The 26,216-nt window shown below is 41.5% G+C and overlaps 2 protein-coding genes across 2 annotated transcripts in view; one reads left to right on the top strand and one right to left on the bottom strand.

The window, feature by feature from the left end:
• LOC306939149 (GRAM domain-containing protein 2B-like) overlaps positions 1–26,216 on the top strand; it is an 84,223-nt gene that overhangs the window by 6,628 nt on the left and 51,379 nt on the right. The window lies entirely within an intron of this gene.
• LOC306939618 (C-type lectin domain family 17, member A-like) lies at positions 530–25,009 on the bottom strand. The gene is made up of 5 exons (XM_079524242.1): positions 24,851–25,009; positions 5,985–6,101; positions 3,973–4,112; positions 1,389–1,498; positions 530–952 (listed from the first exon to the last, which is right to left on the bottom strand). Exons 1-5 carry the CDS (start codon positions 24,951–24,953, stop codon positions 829–831), a joined length of 594 nt encoding a protein of 197 aa, XP_079380368.1. The 5' UTR covers positions 24,954–25,009; the 3' UTR covers positions 530–828.

Here is a 26,216-nt window from a genome sequence, read left to right as displayed (position 1 = left end):
TATATGATGACTAAAACTAAGACTAAATATACTGACTGAAATAAAATGTTAGGAAGGGACTAGTGGACAAGAGATCCAGTATAAGTCATTTTACAATTAGTTGCATGCTGAAAATAGACGATCTACAAGCTCAGAGGTTGTGGGCTTGTAGATCGGCTATTTTCAGCAAGTTATGCCGTCATTACGACGGCATCAAGGCCTGCCAAAATACATTTTGTTCGACTAAATCAACTGTAGATCTAGTCGACTAAAATCTTATATTTAGTCGACTAAAACTAGACTAACACATTACTAAATGTGCGACTAAAATGTGACTAAAACTACATGAAAACTATTCAAGAGACTATGACTAAAACTAAAATCAAAATTTGCTGTCAAAAACAACACTGACGGAAACACATTTCTGGCCATCTTTGAGAATCTTTGAGAATTATTAGTGAGGACCTATTATATGAAGATAGGTTGAAAAGTGGTGAAGTGGTCCTTTAACTGTAACAAACTGATTTGGACCAAACCCAGTTTCATCACAAACACTTTATTGATCTATCTGTCTGTGGTGTTAAAATGGAACAGATGGCTGTTATTCATTGATTACATGTTACATTACATAGTCTCCCCTTTATCTGAATAATGGAAATATGAATTATCCTCTTGAACCCCAGCATGACTATTATGGGGGGAACATTTCCCAAAATAGCAGATCTACAAGCTCATTGTCTATTTGAAACCCCCCACCCTCACCCCCCCACAGGCGGGTGGTAGCTCCAGGACCACAAAGGGTTAATCAGGTGCTGCACATACACAACTATTACTAGTTAATGCATAACTCTAGAAAACTATTTCACAAATCCAATAGAGTGTAAACCGACATGCAGCGTCGTACCATCCTCCTCCAAGCAACGCAGCACAGTCTTCTCCTCCATGGTCATTAGGCTGACCAGGCTTCCAGTACCTGTAGAAGGAGAAACATTAATACATTACAATACCTTCACAACAAGGATTTCATCTGAATGTTTAAGTTTTTTTTAATCATGACTTCAAATTATATTACATTATATATTTACGTACAAATTAACTGGACAATGAAATAGACAACGGATACAGAGTAACTGTTGTATTATAGCCTTTGATTCCATTTAGAAATAAATATGAAGATTAAATAATGTGAAATGTAGTTTGCTGAAAATAAATGTAGTTAAAATGTTTTCTTTAACCCATTCTGGGCGGGAACCCCTCTTGGGGTTCTGTACAGTATGTACAGTATTACAAAAATAAAAAAAATGTGATGCTGCTATATAATTATTTTAAGTTTCTCAGAAAACTTAGGTCAGTATTTAGAAGGTGTTTATAGAATCGGCCTCAGTAGAATAATGAAGGTAAAGTCTTACGTTGTGGTCAGTGGTGTTCCATCCACCCACTTCCACACTCCTTCTGTCTCTCTGTCGGTCAATCCAATCCACACAACCTTGTTTCCGCCAACGAGTCCGCCAACAAAGTCCTGGACAGACAAGCAGCTGGTTACTGAAGTACAATCTGTACAATACTAGATGTGTGTCTCAACTAGATGGAGTAGGTTACAGCATGCACGCACGCGCACGCACGGACACACACACACACACACACACACACACACACACACACACACACACACACACACACACACACACACACACACACACACACACACACACACACACACATTTTAATCATTTATTTATGTCCACATAAGAGATACAATACAAGGACACAAATATTTACAAGGTGCTGTACAGAGTGCAATCAGCAAATCCCGGACAAATACCCACACACCCTTCAGGGGTACAAGTAACAGCCGTTTGGCTGCTTTTTTTTGGCATCCCAAGTTGTTGGAAGCCTCTTACAACCAAACTGTGTACGTGTCCTAGGCTGCCGAAGATAAACACAAGTAGATTGCACCTATAGCCTAGTTCAATGATGGTCTGGAGGAGCGGCTGGTACTTAATGACTTTGGTCATAAAGGCTTCCTCTAAGCTAGAATCAAAGGTGCAGGCCATTTCAAGAATGAAAACTGATCTGTTCTCTTCATTGACCACAACAACATCTGGTGTGTTAGCAGATAGATGTGCAAAAAAATCTGTATTTTCAGTACAGAGTTGAAACATGGAAGTTTTGACACAGGAATGTTTGTACATTCTCACAGACAGTGCAAAATGTTTAGATATGTCCTTTGTTATGAGATCAACTATTCTGTCGTGGCGTGCTATGTAAAGCCCTTTATAGGCATAACAGCCATTCAGAATGTGTGACATGGTTTCTGTAACAAGCCCTGTGGTGTGATGCAAGCAATGAGGTGCATGGGTGGAGGGAAACCAGAGGGAAAGGTTGAGTCTGGTGGGAAGGATCTGTAGTCTGGCTTTTACTGTAAAGGTGATAATGTCCTCATTGAGAGCTGTGTTCCTTATAAATGAATGGGAAACAGAATGGTCAGCATGGGGAAGGCAAGCCAGTTTCCCCTGGAGTTTGAGTCCAGTCCAGTGTTGTTGTTGCCGATGTTGGAACATATCCAACAGGATCCGCCGGGCACCCTTAGGTGTCAACAGGTGGGTGTGTCCGCTGTAGGTCACTGTTGCTCTAACAGAGGTGAGAGGGTCAGTTATTATGTCCTCAGAGACCTCCACAGCCTCAGAGTCAGGCTGCACCCACTCCAGGGACATACCGGCTTGGACGCAGAGGTCGTTCAAATCCGGCCAATCCGATGAGACTCCGAAGCCTGGGGAGCGAGTGTCCAGTTTCCCACTAGGTTTCCTTTTGAACCCAAGGAAGTGGGGCGGTGGCTCCCTGGCTAAAGGGACCTTGCGTCTCCTCAAATCGAGGAACAGGGAAGATCTAGCTAGCTCCCTAACATCTCTATCATCATTATTCAGCATGCTCAATGGATGTGATATGCGCATGCTGATATAAATCCATGACACATTCGGTACACCCAGCCCGCCCCCCCCACTGAGGATGGTGAATAATATCACGGGTGCTGTGTGTGTTCAGGGCAAACCACTTGCGTACTAAGCTCACTGTTTTATTGTTAATTTCGCTTAGCACCTTCTGCTGGAGGTGAACATTGGAGAAGAAGTGTTGGACTTTAGACGGTGCTATTGGTCTAATGGCCTCTAGCTTCATGGTTAAAGGTAGAGAGCATCTGTCAATAAGGTCCAACCTAGATGTGAACTCGGACAAGATGATGTTAACTTGTTCCTTCCATTCACCTGCAATGTTAAACGTATGCCCTAGATAGGAGTAGTATGTCTCATGAAGGGAGAACACACGTATGGGTTTGGTCGCTATTCTGAAGTCAGGGCATGTGTCGTGTTAGAGTGGTACCACCTATTTCCTCCGCTCCTTCTCTCATACAGTACAGCACATTTCATGTCTTTAACTTCCAGGCCTGACCATTCCAGAAATTAATCTGTCCTGGCGAGCATGTTTTTGATTACTTTCTCTTCCCTGGAAGCCAACTGGACATCATCTGCGTAGCCCTGTACTGGGTTAGGTGGAATCACACTGTGGGAGGGGGCACACAGACATAACCACTTTAACCAAAAATTAACTGCGCTCCAAGGGCAGCCAGTCTTAATCCCTATCTTTAGAGGTATAGGTGGAGTTCGCTGTTTTCCACAGATAACCTGGATGGAAGACTCACAGTAAATATCTTTCACTACGTCGATGTACACTTGAGGTAATTTTATTTCCTCAAGTGACCTGATCATGACATCATGTGAAAGGGTCCCAAATGCGTCTCTAAAATCAAGAAAGACTGAGTACAGTCTACATGACTCGTGCTTGAAATCACCAACCCCTGTTTTAAGGCAAAACACATGCTCGTTCATACCCTGCCCTATATATGCTTTTTGTTTGCAAGACACACACACACACACACACACACACACACACACACACACACACACACACACACACACACACACACACACACACTCTTACCTGTTCTTCTCTACTGTTGATGACCACCAGATCGGCTCCTTTGTTCTGACAGTATTCTCTACTTTGCTGCCATGTTTTCTTTTCAGTAGACATGAAGTAACAGCTGTCTCCAAACTTCGTCCATCCAACGGGACACTGGTCTAAAAACATCAAACCGGACATTTACTGATGGATTTTCAATGTACTGATAATCAATTCTAACACATACAGTTGTAACGCGTTCATTTCTGGCGTGTGTGAACGTCACTTTCTCACGTTCAACTTCGTTCAAAAGTGAGTGAGCCTTCCAGGCGAAACCCCAGCTAAACCACACCCTAACCACTCCTTAATATCTAGCGGAAAACCCACCAATAAGCCCTTATCCAACACAAATTAACTAATCTTTCTCAAGCCGCACAATTTCACTGGAGCGCGCAGCGTGCATATGCACGCAGACAGCAGACACATACAGTCCTACATGTCCCGACCCAAACACTGAGGAGGTAAAGTAAACGTGTTTATAATGTGCCACGGAAAATAGATTCCAATTGCTTGTTATTTTTGCGTCGATGAGGTATGTCGTACGTGTCCAACTGTCCATACATAATCGCCTCGTTCGGCCAACAAAATATATCTCCCTCCCTCCACAGAAGCACAGTGATGCCTGATTTATTCTTCGTCGTACACGTGTTCCATGCTGAAAATAGTTGATCTACAACTATTTTGTAGGCTGTGGCTGTGAGGCTGTGAGCTTGCAGGCTGTAAGAACTGAGACCCTTCACAATAAAAGCATGTAGCTTTCACAAGTTGGCCCATAATAAAGACAAGGAAAAGGATCAATCCTTAAAGGTGTAGTGAAACGGAAATGGTGGACATTTATTGTGAAGTTTCAAGTTGAAACACCGCTATGAAGTTTCTGAACCAATCAGAGCGTCGCATCCCTTCAGGGGATGGGACGGTAGCTAGGGGCCGTAGCTATGCTGCTGCTATGCTACGCAGGACAGCGTGTGGATGTTTGTTTACAAATCAGACAGTCGTCCAGCTTTACCAGTTTACTCTTATGTGGCTTATTTCTACCCTATAATGTTTTCAGATACATTTTTTAGCGTGATGATTAAGTTGAAACCGAGTAATACACTCTCTGGATGTTATCTTGAATGGGAATAAAAACGGAAGATGTTTGTAATCAGTAGCAGCTGTGCAGCCTGTGCTGGACGGATGCGGAGATATGGGGAATTAAACGGGTGAGCTTCATTTTTATTGGCTTTTATCGATGTGGGCCTCGACACGTCATCACGCAGCACGTTTTTGTTTTCAGGAAGTAATAAAAAATATATTTTTATGGACGTTTGATATAAAAACACACAAATGAGAATTTTCTCGTTTTTTTGGCATCCATTGTTAGGTATGCCCATATGATGACCACGGATATGGTCATTTCACTACACCTTTAAATTCGGTGGCATTTCACATTGCAAAGAGCTATTTCTTTCCCAAAATGTAAAAAAGAAATCACACCCGTGTGAACTGAGTGGTGCAACCACCGGCACACGGTAACTCTGTCATTTCTCAACCGTTTCGGACGCGGGGCGGCTTCTATATGGCTATGGGCTGTGGCAATAAAGAAAAAATAACTAAAATTGTTCATTTTTTGGAACCATGAACTTTAGTTCAAAATGTTGAATTAGGAACTATAAACAGAACTAGTTCCTTTTTAAATTTCTGAACTGTGAACTGAACTAGTTCATAAATGAACTTTCCCAACACTGTTTAGCCTATCCTCAAGTATACCTTTCTGGTATTTCAGTGAAGTATTTCAATGTTTATAATACTGTATACTACTACTACTACTACTACTACTACTCTTAGAGGAGAGTATAATAAGATTTGTTAAGATTTGTGTATCAGCAGTAGTGATGGGTTTACTCAGATTTTCTACCTCTAAATCCCTGGTAATGATTACAATATCAATAATACACAATTTAATATTTATTCAAAATCGTGTGTCTAACTTCTCTCTCCTGCTGTCTTACATTTCAGCTTCTTTACTTCACTTTTCAGTTGGGTCATCTCCAGGGTCAGGTCAGCCTTCAGTTGGGTCATCTCCAGGGTCAGGTCAGCCTTCAGTTGGGTCATCTCCAGGGTCAATGCTGCAATGTAGTACCAAAAGTAGAAAAGACGCAGTACAGTAGTAAATGTACTTAGTTACTTTACACCAATGACAGTGGTGAGATGATGAAACATTTGAGACACATTCCACGTTGAAGTAAAATCTGATTAGACATTTTGATATAGGCCTACATTTTATCAGACACTGCCATATAAACTCATTGTAACTTCAAACTCCATTTTAACCATGTTAGAGTTACTGAAGTGAAAACACGTCTCTGCTTCTGGTAACTGTCCCTCTCAAGCTACATTCAAACCTGCATAGTTCGAGCAGCGCGATTACATACAAAGTCAATGAAGCGAACGGCTGCGCCCTTCACTTCACACATGTGTGATTTTATTTTACCAACGCTTTACCTGCGCGACCAAAACGAAACGACTGGAAACAAATGTATATCTTCAGGTCTGAATGCACCTTAATGAATGTTAGACTCATTGGAAAGACACGTCCCTGCTTCTGGTGCCGTGTTTTTTCAATTACTTTTTTCATATAATTTAAAAAATATACAAAACAAATTAGAACGTAATTTGAAAATCAGTGGTGGAAAGTAACTAAGTTATTTTACTTAAAGGTCCGCTGACATTCCTAGAATTCCTATTGCTGGTACTGTACATCAAGTGGTCTGACTGAAAACAGTTTGAAAGTGCTCGCGACGCGCTACGGCGCTAGCAACAAGTGGCTACTAGGTCAGGCTAGCGTTTTTGACGGTACATTTAGCGTCATATTGGCTATAAATGTCATTGAAAAAAAATATTTTTTCGCTCGAATCTCTTCGTTAGAATGCAACTGAGGTTGGCGTGGGGTTTTTTAGGGGAACTGCAGCACAATCGCAAATTTCGGGCTCGAGTCCCACGTTCCCCCGGTCACCAACACCCCTGTCTGCCCGCTCTGAGACCCGCAGCCCTGCAGCGTGACTACGGACTGTCTGCTGTTGCCTCTGCCCGCTCTGGGAGCTCTCATCCCCGCAGCGCCTGTCTAATGTACCGCTGTTCTCTTCCCTTCCTTTCTTCCCCTCTCAGCCACAGGACGAAATGTATACCCTCTGCAATACCTTAGTTACCACAACATTGTTCAAGTGAACTTGTGTGTTTAGTCATTGTAAATAATAATCAATATCGCTATGATGAATTATCGCCCTGGTTGTCCGAGCCGCTCCGCGGGTTTGAGGCAGTTTTGGCCCGGGGAGGCTGCGTTGCCTCTGGTCCCCGCAGTGAGACCTGATCATGCAGGCATACTATAACACACACACACACACACACACACACACATGTGGGGGCGGGACCTCTCTCTCTCACACACACACACACACACACACACACACACACACACACATACACATCGCATCTTGCAATGGAGGACGGACTCTGGCACCATTAGCTAAGCGTTATTTATTATATTTGAATTGTGAGTCTTCAGTGAAACAGTGGTGGGGGCAGATGACAAACTAATTTCTAAATCTAAAGTTGACCTGGCTCGTCTTCCTCCATGCTACTCTGCTCTGAAGAGAACCATCGTGTCTTATACAAGCGAGCTGATGAAGCTTTTTTGGAAAAACCAAAACCCTATGATGAAGGGCAGGGGGGGTTGAAACTAAAGAGTTTTTTAATCCAGTGTGTCCTGCGGTTCAGTCCTACCAACCTCACTGGTTGATCTCCTTGACACTGTCTGGAGAGCATGGACAAGAAGCCGACGAGATAGAGGAATTGATTTAATCGGCACTGATTTGTACACCAGCATGCCACGGGCACATGTGGTCACTTTAGGAATAGTTTCACTGAGATCCTCGACCCTCAAAACATAGGTCTAGACACCTTATTTGTTCATTTAAGTGCAATATTGGCTGAGATATAGTGAAAATCGATTAATTTGATAATGGAGGCACTCATTTGCATAAAAATGGTAGATGGGACACTTTGCAAACTTTTTAACATAGCTTATTCAAGTAAGAAATATTCCATGATGTGGAGTGAGTTAAAACTCAGTCATTCATTCATTTATTCCAAATGTATAGCTGATACTGACTGAAATACAATTTTCACCGATTTGAGGTATAGTTCATAATTTTGGCGACAGAAAGAGTAATTTACAAGATAGAAAGGTTATCTTGGGCTCAAATTGAAGCTTGGGGATATGAGAAGTTTTCTATATACAAGTGAGGCAGTGATTTTCACCATAATGTGTTGGAAAATAACCTTTGTTGTTATTAGTCAAGCGGACACCATATTTTTTGGTGTTTCTGAGGATGATGTGGGTCATATTTAAGAATATAATGGTAGCAACCATGTCTATTTATGTAATTTTAGTGAATTCATATTTGCCTTTACACAATTTCGCCAGAGCCATATACCAAAAAGGGGGTTTTGAGGTAGGTGGGACATTTTGACAACTTTTTATCATAGCTCATCATTTTCAGCACATTCTTTCCAATAAGAAAACACTGATTAGAAGTATAATTCCGGGGGGTGCATGATACCCCCTTCCAGTGACTGTACTACACTTTCAGCTAATAGTGAACCTACTGTGTATAACCTATATCACAAAATCATCAAGGCATGTGTTGGAGCCAAAATGCTTTTGTTTATTTTTGTTTTATTTAAACAAATGTATGATGAATTTAACGTGTCCTTCTTATATTGAGTTTGAATACTACTGCTGCAAGAAAGTGGATGTTCTCAATAAATGGATTGACATATCCAAAAGAGATTCAACGACTTGATATTGAATTAATCATTGCACGTGTCAAACTAAAGTTCAACCCAGTTGCCCTGCTGTTTAGCCTAGAGGTTAGTAGAGTCACAAGCAATAGGTTCTGTGACCATCCTCTAGCAACAATGTTTTGATGATTGATTTGACCTCTGTGGACCCTTTATAAATGTTTTAGCCCCCATGTCCCTCGCAAAAATCCCGGCATTTTTTGCTAGAGGGCCAAATTCAAAATGGTGCACGGCGCCATAGCCAAAAATGGACTTTTGATCCAGATGACCTAGAATCATGTATGAAGACACTTTTTCATACAAGTCAACCATAGGGCTGACCCAAAAAAATCGATTAATCGACGATCGATCGATATGCACGGGAATCGATCTTGAAATAAAAAATCGAATAGTCATTAAAAAAAAAAAAGCGGCCGCTTTTGGTCCGCGAGCCGGACCCATTTGGTCCGCGAGCCATACTGCATGCTGGCGCCTCGCAGACCTCGCAACGCCTCCTCCCCTCTCCCCCCTCACTCGTGGTAACAAAAGTGTCCCTGATTCCCTGCCACTACAACCCCTTCGGATTCGGAACGCATCTTCTCCAAAGCGGGATTTATTGTCTCTTTTCTGCACTAATATAAGTACGGTAACTAACTATAATATTGCACTCTCAGAGACAGAGACGCTTTTTAGGTTGTGCGAACGCACAGGGCCTCACGGAGTCGCGCCTGCGAGTTGAAATGGAACGGCTTTACGTGTCTCTCTCTCTCTCTCTCTCTCTCTCTCTCTCAAAGCAATTCTCTCTCTCTCTCTCTCTCTCTCTCAAAGCAATTCTCTCTCTCTCTCTCTCTCTCTCTCTCTCTCTCTCTCTCTCAAAGCAATTCTCTCTCTCTCTCTCTCTCTCTCTCTCTCTCTCTCTCTCTCTCTCAAAGCAATTCTCTCTCTCTCTCTCTCTCTCTCTCTCTCTCTCTCATATTTCCATTTTGCATCAATATTATACTGCCATGTCTTAATACAGTGTTGCTTTTTACAAATAAAATAAGCAAATTAAGATCACAAAGTTAGTGTGCTATCCACACACAAAAAAAAACGGTTCTTCACTGGTTCTTCAGTGGTTCTTTGGGAATGTTGTGGTGCTATATAGCACCTGAGCGGTTCTTCAGTGGTTCTTTGGGTGGCTTTGGTGCCTTAGCGGTTCTTCAGTGGTTCTTTGGGATAGTTGTGGTGCTATATAGCACCCCAGGGTTCTTCAGTGGTTCTTTGGGATAGTTGTGGTGCTATATAGAACCCCAGGGTTCTTCAGTGGTTCTTTGGGATAGTTGTGGTGCTATATAGAACCTCAAATACTTAAAGGGACACTTCACCCTTTTTGCCAAAAGATATATATCAATGACGTTTATAAGATTTAGAACACTTTCCTGGCGTTATTTTTTGAGTAATCTCTGGGTTTAGATATTTTAGATTAACGTTTGGCTCTGACGTCAGAGACACTCTTCCGTATTGCTACCGGACTACATTGTCTCCTCACACTGCAGCTAGACCAGCCCCAAAACACAGCCGTCACTGACACTGCGATTTGTTCCACCTACAACCTTCGTTGACCGCACCCCCACATGCGCATTTGTTATTGTGTTTGTCATGTCGCTGTCGTCAGCAGAGCAGCACCAGAGAGACGCGCTATGTTGCCGCGAATCCCCCCCCCCCCCCCCCCCAACTCTAGATTTATTATAATGATATGAAGTGACTTGCCATAAACCATCCATTAACTCCCCATTCATCCAATTTGCATCTGCTTGTATTAAACAACATTAAACTCACCAACATTGCAGCTGTAGGGAAAGCTTGAATATCCACTTTCAAACTGCAAAGCTTTTGTTTCATAAGAATCCACCGAATCTTTTTCCCACTCAGCTCTGCACTTAGTTTTTCTTCTTTTTTAGTTCTATCTCACTACTAGAACTTTCTGACTCTGAGGTAGATAAGATTTTTGGCTGTCAACAGCATCCATTTGTTTTTTCAATGTTGTGGACCCGGAGCGTGGTGAAATAGTTGCTAAGATACGATACTGCATAGTGATTGGCTCTGCTGCATGCCTATGAAGAGTACTGACCAATGAGCTGAGCCTAGCGCCCTTCCAGACACCAGGTTCCAGTGTCTTGCTTTCCTGTTCCTATAGCTCAGTCGGCTGCCCCTTCTTATTACTGCATGGGAGCGAGTGACTGAGAATCACCATAACGCGCTGTCATTTTTCCACGAGACAAAAATACGGGATTAAGTGCGTCCCGTATCGGTTCATTACGGGACAGGTCTTTTAGTTGCCAAATACGGTACGATCGTATCTTAGCAACTATTTCACCACGCTCCGGTCCACAACATTGAAAAAACAAATGGATGCTGTTGACAGCCAAAAGTCTTATCTACCTCAGAGTCAGAAAGTTCTAGTAGTGAGATAGAACTAAAAAAGAAGAAAAACTAAGTGCAGAGTTGAGTGGGAAAAAGATTCGGTGGATTTTTATGAAACAAAAGCTTTGCAGTTTGAAAGTGGATATTCAAGCTTTCCCTACAGCTGCAATGTTGGTGAGTTTAATGTTGTTTAATACAAGCAGATGCAAATTGGATGAATGGGGAGTTAATGGATGGTTTATGGCAAGTCACTTCATATCATTATAATAAATCTAGAGTTGGGGGGGGGGGGGGGGGGATTCGTGGCAACATAGCGCGTCTCTCTGGTGCTGCTCTGCTGACGACGGCGACATGACACAAACACAATAACAAATGCGCATGTGGGGGTGCGGTCAACGAAGGTTGTAGGTGGAACAAATAGCAGTGTCCGTGACGGCTGTGTTTTGGGGCTGGTCTAGCTGCAGTGTGAGGAGACAATGTAGTCCGGTAGCAATACGGAAGAGTGTCTCTGACGTCAGAGCCAAACGTTAATCTAAAATATCTAAACCCAGAGATTACTCAAAAAATAACGCCAGGAAAGTGTTCTAAATCTTATAAACGTCATTGATATATATCTTTTGGCAAAAAGGGTGAAGTGTCCCTTTAAGTGCTATATAGCACCTCAAATACTGAAGTGCTATATAGCACCCAGGGTTCTTCAGTGGTTCTTAGGGATAGTTAAGGTGCTATATAGCACCCAGGGTTCTTCAGTGGTTCTTAGGGATAGTTAAGGTGCTATATAGCACCCCAGGGTTCTTCAGTGGTTCTTAGGGATAGTTGTGGTGCTATATAGCACCTGAACACAATTACTGAAGTGCTAGCACCCCCAGGGCAGATATGACAAATAACTGAAATATACCAATACATTACTGACATTTGTATACCTTTTTTACTTAAAAATAGCAGGGAAATTGATTTACACATCATGAGGCCACTTGGAAAATCTGACCATGTGTGAACGTGTGACATCTGCAAAAGAGTAGCTTAACACTTTGATTGCTGCAAGATCTCAACAGGCCTATTTGGATGTTGCTGCCGTTTAACATTGCACAAAGGCCTTGTTCGGGGGCCCACAGTAAAATGTTCTCTTATAGCGAGAATCACACGCCTACATCAAAAGAAAGCTGAACTTGTCCACTTCAATTAAAAAAATACATTTTGATTTTACCATGTTCCATTCTGGAGATATTGACCTTTTTGCAACACCTGCATTTGCCTGGAAGTGGTTATCTTGAACAGCGAGCAGAGTTATGGATGGTTTAAAGTCAGAGACATTGACAGGCAGATATAAAATTGAACCCAATAAATATCCTATACATCCTATACACCGAATGAAAGCCCTGAATGTGTACTTTTACGAGGAAAACAGTAAACATTGATCCCATCTACAGTTAGACAGTAATTGGTTATTGAATGCAGCTTGTGCCCACCAGATAACTTCAGAGAAGACATGGACGTGAACTCCTCAATATTCACAAAATAAGGCCTATAGCGACATATAAATACTATATACCGTATGAAACAGAAGACTCTCTGCTTTCATAAGGAAAAAAATTGTACTGTAATAATAAAAAAATCACACCCCTGTGAAGTGAGCAGTGCAACTCTACTTCTCTACTTATTCACTACAGCTCGCTATATACGGACTGAGGCAGAAAGTCATGTAAACCTTTTATTTACAGTTTGGTCTGTAAACTTCTACTGTAATAATAAAAATCACACCCCTGTGAAGTGAGCGTTGCAACTGTTCTGTACTTATTCACTACAGCTCGCTATATACGGACTGAGACAGAAAGTCATGTAAACCTTTTATTTACAGTTTGGTCTGTAAACTTCTACTGTAATAATAAAAATCACACCCCTGTGAAGTGAGCGGTGCAACTGTTCTTTATAGTTGCGCGGTGCAACTGTATTCTGTAATACAGCTGTAAAAGTATTCTATAAAAAAGTGATTGAAACGTATTGATACGTGATCCGCACCCGACGTTTGATTAATTGATAACGTATTGATACGCGATCCGCGTTGGGAGTGTTAAAGATGTACCAGTAAGAAGCTCTGATGGTGGTGAGCAGCGACCTCGACCTAAAGGGCGATGCCGCGTGCACGCATCCGCCTGGGTGACCGCCAGACGCGTTGGCGAGCGTTGTCGCTTTTGCATGGGGTTCAGATCAACATATGGAATGAATTCTGTACTGGCCATATATGGAGCGTGTATTGAGTGTACTGGCTTTTGATGAGGTCAGATCAACATATGGAATGTCAGAACAGGTAAGCTCCATTTATGGAGCGTGATGATCTAGGTGATGATCCAGTCTTCTCACTCACTGACAGTGCCATATGGACATAGCCATATATAGACGGACTGACTGACGGACTGACGACCATATATGGTGGGGTGACGTGTCACGATGCGTGACGGACTGACGGCCATATATGGTGGTGCGACGGAGTCACTGACTGACAGGTTTCTCAGGTTTACATAGTAATCTGTGGCCTACGGTCGCAACTATGTGTCTTGAGTGTACAGGGTTTGATAAGGTCAGATCAACATATGATATGTCAGAACAGGTCAGCTCCATATATGGAGATCTAAGGGTGGCAGAGGGGGCAGTGTCTTGAGTGTACAGGGTTTGAGGGCCCAGGTAGGGCCGGGACTTCATTTTCAGGCCTGTTGAGAACTATACTCTTCGCCGGCTGCCGGGCGCGGCTGCACTAATAACTTTGGGGCAGGCCCGTCTAGAGTTTAAATGGACAGGTATCAGTCAAAAGGGAGACATTGAAGAGGAAGGACTGATGGGGAACGATCAACATATGGCCAGAACAGGTTCTGACATATATCCATATACTAATATTGATGACATCAGGATCTCCATATATGGGCTGAATTGCGACAGCAAGTCGCATTTACTATATAATCCCTGATTTACTATCATCCCTGATGATGTCATAGTGATGTCACGAGACCTGGGCACAATATGGTTTTTTTTCCCATGTATGGGGATTTTGGGTGACGTACGATTCTATAGTTAACCTTCGATAATCATATAATAATAATAATAATAATAATTGCGACCTTCAACTATATTAGGCCTATATTATGTGTGTGTGTGTGTGTGTGTGTGTATGTATGTGTGTGTGTGTGTGTGTGTGTGTGTGTGTGTGTGTGTGTGTGTATGTATGTATATATATATATATATATATATAACTGGCGTTGGTTATTGTTACAATGGGAGTGATAAATAATAAATATACACACACACACACACACACACACACACACACACACACACACACACACAAGCGCTGGTGTTACTATGGAATTTATGGGAGACGGGAGTGATACGCGCGCGCACACGCACGCACGCGCACACACAGTGTGTGTGTGTGCGTGTGTGTGTGTGTGTGTGTGTGTGTGTGTGTGTGTGTGTGTGTCAGGCCTGGAATTTCATCCTTTTAGGGGCAAGGCCACTTGGCCTTTAGTGTGGTCAACTTTTTGAGGGCACAAGGCCAAGTGCCAGGGCATGAAGGCCATCAATTAAAACAATGATTTTAAGTCCCCGGTCATCATTATTTTAGCTTAAAGGTTAAGGATGATTACATTTTTTTTAATTTAAAGGCGAACATTGGTTCAGAATAGTTCTTCTTAAATAGGCTACATTCATTTTTATAGCCCTATGTTTCTGTTCTGCCTTGTTTGTTTTTCTTCTGCTATAGTCACAACTGTGTGATATGTTCCTTGTTTTTAATTTTCTTCTATTGTTTATACTGTGCAAATTGTTCAGCACCTTCTAACTTTGTTTCAAAAGGTGCTTTATAAATAACATTTACTTAATTACTTACATAACTTTTGAATGAGGGCTTGGTTTAGAAAAGCCTATATTTTGTGCTAAAGTAATATATTGAATAACATATAAATGTAGATTTTAAGGCTAGACTGGCATATGGCATTGTGGGGCTGCAGGACTGAGGACTCTGGAGATAAGTCAAGTGTAAAAAGCATTTTGTACAATTGTGTGCTTATGAACATTTACCACGTTATGTCCGCATTGATACAGAAATGAATGATTATTAAGCGAGCGACGCGTGGTGTACAGTGAGCGCGCTCTGGTGCTTGGCTACTAGCGTTTGGCTAGCGATATTAGCCGTGTAGTGGCCAGCGTTGGCTGTTTAAACAATTTACTCTGTCAACTAACGTAGCAGACGATAGCGTGGTAAATGGTGGAGGAGTCCTGCAGTCTATGCTGTTGCGTGGTGTTGTTTTGTGAGTTTATATGTCCATGAATACGAGTCACGTTGGTCTTAACACACGGGCTCTGTGTGATAATAATCCTGAAGCGCTGAGTGTCAGTGTGAGTGAGAGCTGTCAGTGCGTGTATGCGTGCATGGAGCGGAGGAGGAGGAGGGAGGAGGCAAAGTAACGCGAAAGAATCAAACCACTTGGCAAATGGCAACACAACTACAATAGCCTACAGACAATACAAGTCTGCGCGAGACGTTTGGGGAAGGTTACCGTAATGACTGGAAAATTGCGCAGAGGACAAACGGTAAAATGAACTGCTGTGGGCGCCGGTCGGGGCACATGGGCACCGCGGCCACTGTGGCCGTCTGGGCATATACTTTTTCGAGGGGCACAAGGCCAAAGAGAGGGGCAACGACGGCCATGGCCGCCGTGGCCGCCGTGAAATTCCTGCCCTGGTGTGTGTCGTCTCTTCTTTTCTTTTTCTCTCTCGTTCTAGTGTCGTGATACAAGCAAGACGTAAACTGCTTCTTTGTTTGTTATTGGTTGACTCCACGTCACGGTTTCATGTTAAGATCTACAAGCTAACAACTCGTCGCGTCACAACGCGGAGTGAGCTTGTAGATCAGTTAGTTTTTGACAAGCGTACACTGATTGTTCTTAGCGCGAGCTTTGAACTTTCCAGAAGAGGAAATAATAAAAACTGCGTCACTCGGACTCGGACTCCAACTTTCAGCGTTTATTCTGCAAGGAAAATAGAAGTACCCAGGTTTGACCCAGCGTTTGTTGAGGTGAGTGTTTATTCAATGTCAAAGAACTCAGTTTTTTATGTCACAGGGGAAACTTTATTTAGGTAATTTGCTATTTGTTTGTATACTTATCTTATAGCACATGGAACCGCGGCGGAGGGGCTATTTTGTACCGTGTTTTGTTATGGTTACTTTGAAGACGGTGGAAATGGCTGTTTATGGATATTGAGTATTTTTAATATAAGCCTTCCATTTGGGAAAAACACAGGCTTTAACTATCTTCGGGTGCAGTTGTCCAAACGATATCAGGCCCATTATTAATTTACAACTGTCATGTCAACCCTGGCGTCGCGACACATGTGAGCTTGTAGGTCGGCTATTTTCAATATAGGGCATAATTATAAGTTAAAATAGCGAAAATACCCTATTGACAAGCTCACAACGGTCGCATAGTGACTTGTTTAGGCTGGTGTAGATAATTTTATATATATATATATATATATTTTGATATATTAGTCCACTTGCCAGAATGTGAACCCAGGCATATTGAGTACACCAAAGTTGTATGTTAGAAATGTTTAGTATGGGTCCCACTCCCCAGCATGTAGAAACTGACAGATGCTATAAACTTACATATGTTGAGCAATTTTCATAATTGGCATAATATGTGACCATACCATTAACAACCTATAAGGGAAACAAAATCTAAATTTCATCATGCTTTAAGGGTTTTCATGATGCTGAATCCATTCCAAGCATTACGTTTGCACACAATACACACCTTGGGCTAAAAACGGCCATAGCCATCAGCACATTTGGGCAAGTGCTACATAAAGCATGATGAATTTTTTTTGCCTTCTATATATTATGAAAATTGCAAGTTAGCATCTGTCAGTTTCTCCATGCTGGGGACCCGTACTCAACATTTCTAACATAAAACCTTGGTGTACTCAACATGTCCGGGTTCACAATGGGGCTCTATGGGCTGGCAAGTAGACTATAGTAGGCTACAATGGTTCTCAAAGTGGGGCCTGGGCCAGGGTACAGGTAAAATAGCAAAGCACCTGTTATACCACTATGTTATACTTTGGCTATTCGAAAATGGCCAATCTTCAAGCTCACAACATTGCATTGCAAGCCAATTGCATTGCAATAGGCTGTGAGTTTGTAGATTGGCTATAGCTATTTTCCTTGAAACTTTGTGAAATGTCCTGATTTTGAATTAATACCACAAATATCCTATGGGAATCACTGGTGCAAAATTGGGCTTGAGACCAAATATTATGTTGAATAGCCAACATGAGTAATATAATGTTAAGTTAGTTGCTCTACTTATCTAAATTATTTATTTATTATTTTATGGTGGTTATGTATAACTTGTTGTATTGGTATGAAAGTGATGTATTGGTATGCAAATGTGTTTACATAAAGATTACCAGAATAGTAATTAATTTAGCTACTGATTATTTCATTGTAGTTCACCATTTATGCTGGTCATCTCTCTGAGTTATCTTTTCTTCCTCTCATTATTCCTCTGCAGAGAGCCCGCTACAAGAACATGTGATCACGCCAGCCAACCAAGTTCTCATCCAGATACCTGATGCTGAGGATGGCCATAGACAGTCGAGATCCTGATCTGAAGAGTGCAAGTAAAGCAAAACTACGAAGTCTTTTGATCCAGACTCTTTTTAACCACCTCAGTAAGACAACAATGTAAGTTTCTACTACAAATTCCATTCTAACTTGATTAATTGTCATGGCACTGCACTGTATCGGTATGTAAAGATTCATCATAGAAGTATCCATGTCAGATGGACCATTCCACCTCACACAGGATGTTGCAAATAGTGAGGAGAGATTATTTTAATTTGAAAGAGAAAAGGTTACATCATCATAACTGACCAGTCATTGTACTCTACTGTATACTTAACAACATAAAACAAGGTATATTTCAAGAGCAAGGGATCGCAGTAAACAGCCACCCTAAATCTTCTTCTTCCACACTGGGAGAAAAACAGCATCTGAAAGTTTGATGGGATGCATTTTTACACGTCAGTGCTGTGACTACTTTTACATTGCATCTAATGAGTGATCGGTTGTCAATTGTCAGTGTCTAATTATTATGGCTAATATCAACACTACTACTGTTTGATTTTCCTTTTTAGGCTCCCAACTCGTTTTCAGTATGTGGCACTTCTGTCAACCCTAAACCTGGACTACCCATTCCTCAGGGAAAGCATTGGGTCTGGCTATGTAAGTTTTTATTTGTTCATGTTGTTACCTGCATCGGTACAATTCTATTATGTGTCACTGTTAACCACTGAAACTGAGCGCTATACTTGGTAAACTAATACTTGGTAGACTGGGGTCAGTCTGGGGTCAGTCTGGGGTCAGCTCTATGCCTGGTTTGCTCTTTTCCCACATTCTACACAAATTCTCTCGACCAACAATAATCAATCAAAATGATAAGCTCACAATGTGTTGCAGTGTGACACGTTGTGAGCTTGTAGATCTGCTATTTTCAGTGAGTGTCAGAATAGGGGCACTTTCCCCCCATACTTTCTAGTAAGGGTTTTCTAGTAAGAGATGCATTCTAGTGTTTCTATTCATCTTTAACAACTTGAAAAACTTTGTTTCACAGGATTCCATGCTTGATTCACTGCATAATAAATTAAAAAATTACTTGTGTCTAACAATGAAATGGCACGAATAACAGAAAAATGGACTGGAAGGAAGCGACCTCGTCAGACAGAGACAGCTGAGGTTAATCCAAGCACCATGGTAAAAACTGTCAATCTGTTTTAGCTGAAAACTAGTCTGTGCAGAATGAACGTTGGGACCTTTATGCTGATAGGTTTAAAAGTCCAATGTGTTGTATTTTTCAACAATTGTATGCAATTTACTTGAATCTTTAGAACTTGTTTGATTTATAGATTGATGCAGGAGAAGATGACCGAAGCATTAAAGAACATTTGAGAGTCATGAAAGAGGAAACCTAGAGCTCCTCAAAGAAAGGTTGACACGAATCAAATTGTACCGCAGAAACTTTGTGTCCAACCACAGCACAGAAGAGATGCTCTCTGAGTTCCCATGTCTCAGACTATCCAAAATAGTAAGTACAATAATGTGTCAATTGTCTCCTTATTTAATTGCATGCGTTATGACTATATGTATTTATTATATATTTATTTTATACGTTTCTTTTACTTTGCCTTCTAAAGCTCGCTTGGGATCTGAGAGATATCGCCAACGTTGATGTGGACCAACAAATCCTCAATAAGCTCGCTGCGATGGCACCTCGAATCATTCAGGTTTCACGAAGTCCCCTGAAGAATAAGTTAATGTGCATGATTGATGACTGTGCAGATGACAAACAGAAAAAAGGTAATTGCATGAATCTATGGTAATTTGAACTGGTTAGATTTTCAAGTTACAATAACTGACTGATGGCAGTAGCACCCTGAATCACTAACTCACTCACTCACTCACTACTTGACTGACATTTGTTCTCGTGATTTTAAAGGATTATGAAAATAACATTATTATAATAAATTATTGTATTTTTTTTTCATTAAGGCCTCTTATCGGAAGCAGCAATTCTGCTCTTGCCTGCACCATTCAAGGAGAAACCAGAGTTGCTGTTTGAAGTTGAGGTGAGCCATGAACCGTTCACTAGTGTGAGAAGCACTATGTAATTGAAGCACATTTTATTATTGCATTAGTTTTTATATTATCATATGGTTGTTTCTGTTTTTGACAAAGTGGCTCTGCAGGAGACTAGCCAGAGGGTGTGTGTTTGTCTGATGGTTAATGGTATTCCCTCTCCCCAGGGCCAAGCTCAGACCAGCACTGACATGTCGACACCAAAGATGATGCTGAAAGGCTGCAGGGAGGGTCACCCCATGAAATATGACCACATCATGCTGTCGATGGATGACCAGGTAATCACAGAGGAGAGTGTGGACATCTCAATGGCACTGGGACTCCTACTGTACATATATTTTGTGTTCAGAATCCAGTACCCTAAAGGACTGAAAAAGACACTGACCTTTTTGGAGTGTGTTGTTCTGAAATTGAAGGATGCAGGCAAACTTCCTGTCACAGTAAAACGAGTGTACAACTCCATCTATGACTAGCATGTATGTAGGAGTCAGTATTCTCTCTCTATGTCTGGATGGCCACTTGAAGAGAGTCAGTTCAAAAGCAAGGACTTTGCCACTGGACTGGGCCTCTTCCAATTCTAATTCTGGAGTGTACATTTTGTTTTAGAAATCCTGAAAGACTGTTAAACAGTCAAGTGTGTTGTTGACTATTATATATGTTGTTTCACAGAGAAGAACTTTAAAGGGATAGTTCAGATTTTTTTTAACTTAAGCTGTATGAAATACTTGCCATTAATATAGTGGTTGCAACTGTATTCATTGATTGCCCGATTTGAGTCCTGTGGTGGGAGTTCTGCTCTGTTTTTGTGAAATAGTAAGTAGTTCCGGTCATTGTGTGGGGTCACAGGGGGCCATGCATTAAAAGTAAATTAATCCACAAAACTAACGTCATTTCTATTGTTGACCTATTTCTAAAGTATTAGTTTAACTTTTGTTAATTTTCTACCCCTCTATCACACAGAACAGTTTTTTGTGTCCATATCACTACGCCCAAAAAATAGTTCCATGTGATAGAGGGGTCAAAGTCGAACAAAAGTTGCGCTAATATTTTAGAAATGGGTCAACAATACAAATGACGTTAGTTTTGTGAATTAATTTACTTTTAATGCGTGGCCCCCTGTGCCCCTCCACAAAATGACCGGAACTACTTAATATTCCCCAAAACCAGAGCAGAACTCCCACCACAGGACTCAATCGGGCAATCAATGAATACAGTTGCAACCACTATATGGAAAGTATTTCATACAGCTTAAGTTAAAAAAAATCTGAACTATCCCTTTAAGGAGATCTGCTTTCAGGTTTATAGTAAAAGGTTATGGGTTCAATATATTTGTAAAGCAGGACAACCTCAAACTTGTAACTTATGGTGTTTTAAAATTAAATAAAACACTACTGGAGCAAAGCCTGTGTGCGGACTACTTTCTTCACTGTATATACTGTATTGTGATCTGTATATGTATTGTAATGATACAGAGGATATTTGTACTATAGTTTTATGTATTAATACATTATTATTCAAATTCAAAAATTGATAAAACTGAGCTCAATGCATCACAATTCATTTTGAGCTTGTAGATCAGCTATTTTTGAATTTGAATCCTTTGAAAAAAAAGGTTTCTGACCGCAATGAATTGTATTGTGATCTATTTATTGTAATGATACAGAGGACATTTGTATTTAGCCCCTATCATTAAAGGTGCTATACCCTTTGGCAAAGGTGCTATATAGCACCTTTAAATATTGGTGCTATATAGCACCTTTAAATATTGGTGCTATATAGCACCTTTAACAGGTGTTAAATAGCACCCTGCAAAGGGTGCTATTTAGCCCCTATTAAAGGTGCTATACCCTTTGGCAAAGGTGCTATATAGCACCTTTAAATATTGGTGCTATATAGCACCTTTAAATATTGGTGCTATATAGCACCTTTAACAGGTGTTAGATAGCACCCTGCAAAGGGTGCTATTTAGCCCCTATTAAAGGTGCTATACCATTTGGCAAAGGTGCTATATAGCACCTTTAAACATTGGTGCTATATAGCACCTTTACCAGGTGTTAGATAGCACCCTGCAAAGGGTGCTATTTAGCCCCTATCATTAAAGGTGCTATACCCTTTGGCAAAGGTGCTATATAGTACCTTTAGATATTGGTGCTATATAGCACCTTTAAATATTGGTGCTATATAGCACCTTTAACAATCAGTACTATATAGCACCATTTGACAAAGGTGCTATATAGCACCTTTAAAATGTGGTGCTATATAGCACCAAAAATGGTTCCCCTATGATTACGAGCCAAAAAACCACTTTTGGTTCTATATAGAACCGTTTTTTTCTTGTGTATACTTTGATGGGAATGTGACGCGATTAAGAACAGCTGCCTGGGTGCTGTGCGAACAGTGAATCATAGTTTCTTACCTTGTGGCTCGTGCTGGTTTAAAGAAAGAAGAATTATAGGCATAATCCAATTATAATCCAAGGTTTGTTTGTCTGGAGGATGGAGATCCAACACTATGTCATATTATTAAAGTAGGCTAAGTAAACTTTAAGAAGAGCTGGTCAGTGAGAAGCTACTCCGCTCTGCTAATTGATCTGACCTATATTTGCGCAACTGACTGGCATTTGGTAGCCTAGTAATTATGAATACTGGACAACTCCGTAATGATACTTATTTGGCAGCACCTGCAATTCAGTAACCTACAGGCCTACACATTTCAAAAGGCTTTCATATGCTATTAATCTTTTTTCTAATAAGGTTTGTCCTTATAGATAGAAATGTGATCATTTTTGTATAGTTTTGGATATTAATGAATTAATTATTAAAGCACAGGGCCTCTCATTTCTCCCAGGCAGCTCTGATTGCGTGCGCCTCGCAGCAAGCACTCGTCATAAAGCCTCGATTAAATGACGCTTTATTTCAGTTAATTTTACGGCAAGATAATGAAAATGCCTTTTCTTTACATGCCGTTCGTCGTGTGCTGCTGTGCTGATTTGGATTATATCTTTTTTATTTGAGAGGTAATGCCTGTGTCAGGTAGTTTTATTTGATGTTGACTTGTTACGGTCGGATGTTTTATTGTAAGACTAATTATTTGTGCGTCACTGCTTTCATGAAGGCTGCTACAAATGGGCGGATTGGGTGAAAGCAACAATTGTTGCTTATTGTTAAATAAAATAATTGAGACCAATCCAAGCATGCGTTTCTCTCTGCTATATCGTTGTTTTATTTATTTTAAGCCTAAAACACCGGGGCTCCACCGGGCGCAGCGTCGCGTCTCCGTCACCGTCAGGGAATGTTCCCTTTTTAATCAATGAAGGGTGGCTCCACTGCCCGCGTTGCGTGACATTAGCGTGCATTAAAATTGAACCGGTGCGTTTTTGACGCACGCGACGGAGACTCAACACGTCCGGTGGAGCCCTGGTGTAATTCATTGTGCGTCACTGCTCGCCTCGCACCCCCCCCCCCCCCCCCCCCCTTCATGCTGTCCTTCCAGTTTGCTCTTAAACCTGAGAGGTAAACATACTGAGTAACGCCAGGGCTCCACCGGACGCGTTGCGTTGCGTCTGCGTCGCGTCAAAAAACGCACCGGTTCAATTTTAATGCACGCGTCGCGTCTCCGTCAACGCGGGCAGTGGAGCCACCCTTCATTGATTAAAAAGGGAACATTCCCTGACGGTGACGGAGACGCGACGCTGACGCGCCCGGTGGAGCCCGGCCGTTACTGACCCAGAGGCGCAGCCAGAAATGCGATTCTAGATGGGCCTCGCTATGGCTAGGTGGGCCGGCACGCACGCTCACGCAGCGCGCGTGCGTGGTGGTCACGCACTCGCGCACACGCGAGTGGGGTTAATCGGTTATTTATTTATTTATTTGGCGTATTTCGGTTATATTTCGTGTTATATTGCCCCCAGAGTGACAGCCAGGCAGTTCTTATTTTTACCGGCTTTAGTTAACATTAACAAGACAGACAGACCCGCTGGAACGCTTCAAATACGTCTGTCTCACACTCACAAACACACACACACACACACACACACATGCATGCACGCCTGTCGGAGGAGTGGCGAAAATTGACTCAAGTGTCACTAAGTAAGAAATCTCTCTCTCTCTTTTTCTCTCTCTCTCTCTCTCCCCCTTCCCTCTCTCCCTCCCCATCTCTCTCTCTCTCTCTCTCTCTCTCTCTCTCTCGTAGTTGTGGCGTTTAGTGTTTACCGTCCCTGTCACACACACACACACGACACACACAGTCGACACACACACACGTCACACACACACACACACACACACACACACACACACACACACACACACTCTAACGTATCTCTTCAAGCTGCAGAAATAAATAGCCTTTGTTTGAAACTAAAGCATCAACGTGGAAAAATCACAAAACAAGCTTCCAATCCATTCCAAATACCTTGTTGCTGACTGCTGAGGCGTCGGAACTTCGGAAGATTTAGAAAAGCATAATCCACAGTATTGTCACCGCGTCCGCGACCTAGTCTATTTTTAGTTTATCAGATTTGTCGGCGTGCTACGGCCCCGGAACGAGAAAAATTAATGAAACAAAAAGTAAACATCTCCACATGGCTCTGCAGCAGCAGTCTCAGGAAGTGGACGTAACAACTTGCATGATCGCATCCTATAGACTATAGTCTAGGCCAAAAACCTGGGTCTTAAAAAGGCTAGTCTAGGCACATTAGTGAAAAAGAACCGACAGCCTGTTTATTCATATTAAGCAAGATGATCATGTAAAGAACACAACAAAAGCATATTTACTGAAAGAAAGAAAGACATTATGAAACTTATTATGTATTTATATAAAAAAATATAAAAAATATTTTTATTTTATTTTTATTTTTTTGAAAAATCGATGGGTGGTCCAGCTCTCTATATGGGTGGGCCGCGGCCCACCCAGGCCCACCCGTAGCTGCGCGCCTGTACTGACCTGCATGCTGTCCTTCCAGTTGGCTCTTAAACCTCTGGAACTCCCCGCGGATGTCATCGGCCTCAACCAGACAGAACAGCAGAAGCAGCAAAGCAGTCTTCATGGTGAAGTCCAGACTGTGAGGCTAACATGCATGACAGCCTGTATTTAGTGGAGGTTCAGACACTGAATATTGATCGGTTCGTTCAGGGGGGGAGTGACAGCTATATTGTATTCCTGTTTCTCATTGGATGGAGGCGTGGAGAAGCATGTTTAGATGAGAGAGAGAGAGAGAGAGAGGCAGAGAGAGAGAGAGAGGGAGGGGGGGAGGGGGAGAGGGAGAGGAGGTGGAGTAAGGTATGTGTTCCTAAGGCTGCATGACAGTGGTTCTCAAAGTGGGGTCTGCGGACCCCCAGGGGTCCTCGAGGGTCCTCAGCAAAACGAGGAACAATTTAATTTAATTTAAATGTTATTTGGTTAATTACAAGCTGTGCTGAACATTTAAAAATAGATGCGTAATTGTGAAGAATTTAGAATAATGGGCCCGATTCACTAAGCAACTTATGCTCATATTTTGAACGTACCGTGATTTCCAACAGTTTCTACTTCACGTGATTATTCATCTTTTTTTGGGGGGGATGGAGGGGGGAGGGGGCGTGACCTTGGCCGTAGGCCAGGCACCACTGTAGAGGCTCCAACGCATAATATCTGGGTGGGGCATGCATTTCCAACTTGCATAGTTCCAAGTAGGCCCACCTAGATATTATGCCTGTGTCCCTTTTATGCCCATATATGTAGATCACTCATTCTTGAGATAAGGGACAAAACCTTTTTCAAATCAGATTTATTTTATTTTTTTAAGAACCATACAATGAAATGGATGTATTTGTAGACACAGGTCTCAACTACCAATCTTGAGAAGGAACAGGTTTTTCGCATAACATTTATTTCTAAAATGGGACATTTATGCACTTTATAACTGATTTATGTCAACTCCGTCAGACACACTAAAATCCCTTTTATTTTAATTTGATAATTTCAACACTATACTATACTAATACTATAAAGTCCTCAGTTATCTTATAATGGCTTTTAGTAGTCAAGTTAAGTAATACAATTAATTTAATATTGTTTTATTCCAATATCACACTATTATGAAATATCCCATTTCTCAAATCCTTCATTTTCAACCATTACTTTCAATATTATAACATAAAAACCATGTTAAAAAAAATAAAAAGCATCATTAAGTAGTATTTCAGTTGGTGTTTCAATACATAAGCACAAAATATTTGACATCGAATCATCTATTTCTTTGGAAATTAACAAACATCATGTGACCAACGTCTGACGGAGTTGACGGACATCTGACGGAGTTGACAAGTTG

The sequence above is a fragment of the Electrona antarctica genome, assembly GCF_951216825.1.
Source record: "Electrona antarctica genome assembly, chromosome: 16".
Lineage (NCBI taxonomy): Eukaryota > Metazoa > Chordata > Actinopteri > Myctophiformes > Myctophidae > Electrona > Electrona antarctica.
This window is presented reverse-complemented; position numbering and strand designations above follow the sequence as displayed.